The 7,095-nt window shown below is 34.9% G+C and overlaps 1 protein-coding gene across 1 annotated transcript; it reads left to right on the top strand.

Moving 5' to 3' along the window:
* Positions 1-4,760: 4,760 nt before the first annotated feature.
* On the top strand, positions 4,761-6,379 carry nr0b2a (nuclear receptor subfamily 0, group B, member 2a). The gene is made up of 2 exons (XM_051130917.1): positions 4,761-5,349; positions 5,704-6,379. The coding sequence occupies exons 1-2, from the start codon at positions 4,824-4,826 to the stop codon at positions 5,943-5,945; spliced, it is 768 nt and encodes a 255-aa protein (XP_050986874.1). The 5' UTR covers positions 4,761-4,823; the 3' UTR covers positions 5,946-6,379.
* The last annotated feature ends 716 nt before the right edge of the window (positions 6,380-7,095 follow it).

The following is a 7,095-nucleotide window of genomic DNA, read 5'->3' as shown; positions in this document are numbered from 1 at the left end:
GACTGTCATAAAAGCTGGAATATAAATAGATTCGAGATGCTGTCATTGGGAAACATGATTCACGTCCTGTTGATAAGACTTGTATGCAATATTAAGGTCATCGAGCGCTGCTTACAAAAATAAATTATGATAAAGTCAGAATTTGACTTAATTGTGGCATTTGAGCTGAAATAGTTAAACAATGAGTGTCCAGGATGATGTTAAACCTCATTTTGTTGTAGTTTACAGTCAAAATCTAGGATTTAAAACGCACTTTATGTTACTCTAAAGGTTTATTTGTCTTTCCAGTGCTTGTTTAAAGCCAAAGTGCTTTAAGTGCACTTTTAAATGTGACCCTCGAGCACAAAACCAGTCATAAGTATCACGGGTATATTTGTAGCGATAGCCAAAAATACATTGTATGGGTCAAAATGATCAATTTTTATTTTATGCCAAAAATCATTGAGATATTTTGTAAAGATCATGTTCCATGAAGATATTTTGTAAATTTCCTACTGTAAATACATCAAAACTTAAATTTGATTAGTAATATGCATTGCTAAGAACTTAGTTTGGACAACTTTAAAAGTGATTTTCTCAATATTTAGATTTTTTTGCACCCTCAGATTTTAAAATAGTTGTCCTATACTAACAAAGTGGGCCAGGATTACAATTTAAGTTTTATGGAGGCAAATTTAAGCATTTAAGACAAATAAAAAAAAAAGCTAAGGGATACGTTTAAGTGAACATTAATAAAATCAATATATTTTCCAAAAATAAAGGTCTAAGGAGAACATGAATTGTATTAGCAGCACTTCAGAGTCTGAAAATACAACTTTAGAAAACTTTCCATTTTATTTAGTTTTAAAAAATGAAAATAAAATCTATATCTTCTAATCACACTTCACAAAAAGTCACCTTAATTCAATTCCAGATTTTCAAAAAGTTGTATCTCGCCCAAATATTGCCGTATCCTAACAAATCACACATCATTGGAAAGCTAATTTATTCATGGTATCAGATGATGTATAAAACTTAGTTTCAAAAAATGGACCCTTATGACTGGTTTTGTGGTCCAGGGTCAAAAATAATAAAACAATAAAACAATCCCCCTGAAATGTTTGTAGTGCATCAGTGAATTCACAGAAAGTGCATCTTTTCGGATTGTATGTGTACTGTCAGCATGTTTGCATAGTTTTGCAATGTTTTGCCATTGATTTACCAATGAAATCCAAGCCTAAACAACAACTTGTATGGCCAACTAAGTAATCTGATGAGATAAAATCATTCTGTTGCCCGTGCAAGTTGAAGAAAAGCTTTATTCGGAAAACCTTTACAGGAAATCATGTAGATAAAGTTAGAATGCAGGCTCATGCCTGTATGTCATTTCATGAACTTCTGTATCTTTGGAGCATGTGATTATTAAACAGTGTAATAAAAGCTTTTCACCTACTTGGCTTTTTTATGCCGTTTACAGCAGTGTTTACTCACCGTGTTCCTGGAGTTCCACCAACGATGCACATGTTGGACGTGGCCCTAATCAAACACACCTGAAACACATCCACACTGTGTACTTTTGAGGACTTTAAGGAACACGGTTGGGACACATTGTTTTACTACATAGTTGACTTCATTTAAGTAAGTTTTCACTGAGAAAGTATTGTATTTTAAATGTTTGTTTACTGATTCAAACAAGTAAAAGCAATATAAGTTCCTAAAATGTTAAGAACTTGCACCGTGAATAAAATCAATGTGATATTCAATCAGTATGAGCTCTTAAGCACAGCACAACTTGTTTTGAAATGGTCAGTTGCAGAAGCAGTGGTTTTGTCACTTAGTTTGTCTGGCATGAGTTATTTTTTTCTCTTTTACTATCGTGCTGGTGATAAGGTGGTGTCCTCAGTGTCTGTCTCGGACTGCCTCGACCTTCAATAAACACTGGCTTATCAAATGCATTTACAACCCGTGATTCAATCACTATGATTCAGACGCTGATTAGTGCGATCTAGACTCTTTTCACCTGGGATGTTCCGATCCTGATGAATTGCACGTTCATTGTGAATCGCAAAACAACATCATCGTCATCATATAGAGGTGGAATATATCTGGCATTCTGCTGAACCGCACAAGGATATAGCGAACGACTTGAACTTAATGACAAATATAATGAATCTGTATTGATCCTGTAGATCATTTAACATTAGGTTTAAAACTAAAAGGGTAGTTTACATCAACAGCAAACATAATGAAACTATTTCCTGGCTTTGGTGAGTGTCTGCGGGGAACTTAATAGTCATAATGGAAATATAAGGGGAATTACACAAGTAGCTACTTGTTGATTTGACTGAAAGCAATATAGTAATTAGCTTATCTGGTTAAGTTCTCTGTGCTAGGCACTGCTGAGATAATAAACCAGGACAAGCCGCACATGGTGGTGACGTTACAGAAAAACACCTCAACGATAGCGAGAATTCTCAAGAAAGGGATAAACAGTCTGAGAAGTTTGAGGAAATTGATTTCTGATTGATTAATGTTTCACGGCAGTGACTGATTTTCTACTAGAGTCGAGTCTTCATTGATCCCATTACTTGGAGTCACGACCTTGTTTGTGCGTTCATTTACATATAGTTCAAGAGTTTGATCACTTCAGTTTTTCAGTCAGTCAAAAGTCATTTATCTGACTGATTTTATTTAGATAAAGTCACAGCCAGACTATTTGTTTTCTGCAGAAAGTCTGAAAACAGTAAAAGGCAAACAAATAAAAACTGGAAGGTAGTATAGATAGAAAAGGAAGTAGATTAAGTCTGAGTAGATCTCGGTGTTGTGCTTAAGAACACTCCGTACTGTGGTAAAATCACTGTAACACTTAATAGTTTCAGGAACCATGCCAAAAAATTGGTGTAGAAGCAATTCTTACTCAGAAATTGTTAGTAAAATTACAAAAAATCAAGTAACACATTAAATTAAAAGTGAAATTTTGAAGTCAAAAACTGAAACTGTAGTTTTTACTTAAAACACAACGTACATCCCCAAAATATTTTTTACAGTGCACCAACAATATTAATGTTGTTATTCAGTAAACAGATAAATATGATAAAAATGATTCATTTGTAATATAGTAACAGTTTTTTTACAATAGCCTCTTTCACATAGTAATACCACTAAATTGCCGTAAAATTACTTGAGCAACTTTACTGGTAAATACAAAAATCCGCTGTTTACACAGGCACTGATATTGCGTCTTTTTACCAGCAAAGCGGCATTCAGACTTTAGTTTCAAAATACCTGTGACGACATTAACCAAAAATTACCTCTAAACGGCTGCACCTCCCTGTATTGTATGTGTTAATATGGAAGGGTATACGTAGTCAATGTTTTTGTTGATACTTTATTTTTGTGTCTATACACAGTGTTGGGGAAAGTTACTTTTAAAAGTAATGTATTGCAATATTGCGTTACTCACAAAAAAGTAACCAATTACATTACTTAGTTACTTTTTATGTAAGGTAATACATTACATTATTGCGTTACTTCCTAAAAAAGTAACTAATTACGTTACTAAGTCACATTTTCTGTAAGGTAATGCATTACAATATTGTGTTACGCCCTGTAAGGTAATGCAATATTGTAATACATTACATAACTAACATAATTCATTACATTTTTAGGGAGTAACGCAATATTGTAACAAAGTAACTGCGGTTACTTATTTGAAAAAAATAACTCAATTTTGTAATGCATTGCCTTACATAAAAAGTAACTAACATAATTAGTTACTTTTTTAGGGAGTAACGCAATATTGTAACAAAGTAACTGTGGTTACTTATTTAAAAAATAACTTTTCTTTCAAATTAAAAAGTAATGTTACTTTACTAGTTACTTGAAAAAAGTAATCTGATTACGTAACTCACGTTACTTGTGAGACCTTGGTAGTACATAGTCAATAAATAAACTTCTGCCACACACTTTTGTAAAAAAAAAAATTCTATTTAATTTTTAACCTGTCAGTTCCACTATTCGAACATAGACCTGAAAATGACATTTCCAACTTAAATTGTTGTAAATCTTTAAGTCTTTGGAGAGCAAAATGAAGCTTGGTCTGAAACTTGGCAGATTGTTGTAGAAATGAAAAAAGTTAGTAGAAATTAGAGGTCAGTAGAAAAAAGCTTAAGTTCATTAAAACTTAAGTAAACAGATTAAATAAATGCATCTTCATGGTATAGTAAATGGTTATCATTTACTCCTGTATGGTTTACTTTCTTCTGTGAAACATTAAGATATTTTGAAGAACGTTGGGAATTGAGAGACAAAAACCACACAGACATTTCTCAAGATATCTTTTTTTGTATTTCGAGCGAAATTATAATGAATTTTTCAGCTGTTTTCTCAGGAGGCTCTGACTTGATGAAGTAACAGTCATTCTTCCCGTCTTTAAGGGTCGTTCACCTTTTTCTCGTTTTACTGTGCTGGATTTGTCCGTTTGTGGGTTTATAGGCTCACAGGTACGTCTGTAATGATAGGGACCATATAATTTGAGTACTTGAGGAGTCCTTGGTCGCTTGGTACGGCCTGGTGTAATGACTTCAGCAGAGATAATATTGCCTCACCTAAAGTATATCCCAGCCTACAGTGGCTTTGCGCTGAAGTGCCTTATCACCGTTTAACCAATTGCTAAACAGCAAAGGGCAGTTGTTTTGTTCTCAGCAGATGTAGATTGACAGGTCAAGGTTCAGGAGTTCAACCACATGAATGCTTGTTATAAATAGGAGCCGTGTCAATGACAGACAGCTTTAGTCTACATGAGGTTTGACTTCTAGAAGGTAGCACGCGTATTCGGTGAAGACATGGATTGCGAATGCGATTGTTCGGCGTACGGTAACGGACAGTCCAATGCCATCCTTTTCAACATCCTCAGCCGAGGCGAGTCGACTGCGAACGAGCCCAACTACAAGTGGGTCCCTCAGACGTGCCACTGCGAGAAACGCAGGAAAGTCTGTCTGAAAACGCCCAACGAGACGTGTCAGGTTGCTTCCGACGTGCTGGTCAAGACCATACACTTCATGAAGAGTTTGCCGGCGTTCCAACAGCTGCCGCCTAAAGACCAGCTGTCGCTGCTCCAGAACTGCTGGGCGCCGCTTTTCATTCTGGGTCTGGCCCAGGACCGGGTTCGCTTCGACGTCCACGACACTCCGGCGCCCAGCATGCTGAAGAGAATTCTGCTCAACAGCGAGGAGATGCTGAGCTCCGATCGAGAGCAGCCCACGCTGACCGGCGTGCAGACGCTCAAAGCCTGCCTCAAGAAGTTCTGGAGTCTGGATTTAAGCCCCAAGGAGTACGCTTATCTGAAAGGCACCGTAATATTTAATCCAGGTAGGTTTTCCGAAATTTCAGCTTTGTCTTGTGTGCTAATTTATATCTGAATGATTTTTTTAAGTGAAAAAAACCCCGCTAATTATTCAAAATAATTGATGAGAATATATTTAAATAAATAAGGATTTGTAATATATTTATAAATAATGTATCTATAATTTAAGTTTATCCAAATATGTTTATTTAAAATTATTCAAGCAATTTAAAATGAAATAAAATATATTTTGTTCTTAAAAATATATATTTTAAAAAATGTAATACATTATATATAATGTATTTGTAATTTAATTATTTTTAAAAAATTATGTAAAATAGATTTTACAATGCACTCACCTATTATTTTTTCATCCGCAGATGTGCCGGGTCTGAAAGCATCTCTGTTCATCGAGGGTCTGCAGTATGAAGCTCAGCACGCCCTGAAGGATTTCCTGGTGCCTCTTCATCCAGAGGACAGAGGGCGATTTGCTCGTATCCTCCTCACCGCGTCTACTTTAAAAACCATCACTCCGAGCCTCATCACGGAGCTCTTCTTTCGGCCCGTCATCGGTCAGGCTGATCTACTGGACTTGTTGATTGACATGCTTTTCACGAGGTAGCGAACCAAAGACTGCTTGAATTCGGACTTTCTGTAGAATATTATTTTCTCGGGTGTTCGAGGGGAGAGTTTCGGCGCGAGCGCTGGATGAAAACCACACTGCGTAAGGGTTACGTCTGAAGTATTTGACTTTAGTTACAGACTTTAGCACATTTGTATTGTTTACACAGTTTAATGAAATTACTGCACCTTTGTAATGGTATTTAGGTCACGAGAATGTGATTTATCGATCGTTGTCTTTTTTTGGAAGCACCGTTGTAGCTTTTTATACAGTATGGGATGATACAAAGTAGTCCTTGATAAAACTCTCTAGAAAAGATCTCCGCACCTACGGGAGATTCATGTATTGTCTCTGTGAGAAAGCTAGAGGAAAACATTTGTATGTTCATTAATATACTGCAATTAAATCTATTTTTTCACATTTTGGCATTATCATCCTGACTCGTGTGTTTGTCATGTACTTCTAAATCACTTTTAGAAATATTATACTAATTTTAGATTTAGAACAGTTCTCACAATGATGTTTTCGTGCATACGAGAGAAACCCTAAAACAATTAAAAAATGTGCATCAGCTCCAAAAATGTATTTAATAGGATAAAAAAATAACTAATAGTTATCGCCTTACTTACCCAGTTGATTGATTCCATTCATAATTGCAAAAAAAAATTCTATTACAAGTTTACTAAAATGTTAGGTTTAAATATGCAAATGAGGCATTTAATTAAATATGTGCTAATTTGCATACATTTTTAGTACTAAAATCTAATCACTGGATGAAGTCAGTTTAAGAATTCTTGTTTTATTTTTTTTACATATTAGAGTCAAACAGAGGGAATTTGGTATATAATTGTCACTCCATAACTCAGAAAATACTTATAACAGACAGAAAACTATATATTTTCACAATTTTTTGAGGGAATAAAATGTTGTATATAATGAAGCAAATTATGTATGAACAAATCCCTCTGTAAAAACCTTTAGTGTAGGAGAAAAAAACTCATTTTGAGAAAACGGCCTTTAAAAATATGTACTGTAATTGAAATCTATTGACTCAAATGGATAAAGTGCTATAAAAGAAACACTTAACAGTGTCTTTTGGATGTTTTCTTTCCGCTAGTCTGAAAAAACAGTTTATGAAAAACCAAAAAGC

Source organism: Labeo rohita, chromosome 16, assembly GCF_022985175.1.
Source record: "Labeo rohita strain BAU-BD-2019 chromosome 16, IGBB_LRoh.1.0, whole genome shotgun sequence".
Lineage (NCBI taxonomy): Eukaryota > Metazoa > Chordata > Actinopteri > Cypriniformes > Cyprinidae > Labeo > Labeo rohita.
This window is presented reverse-complemented; position numbering and strand designations above follow the sequence as displayed.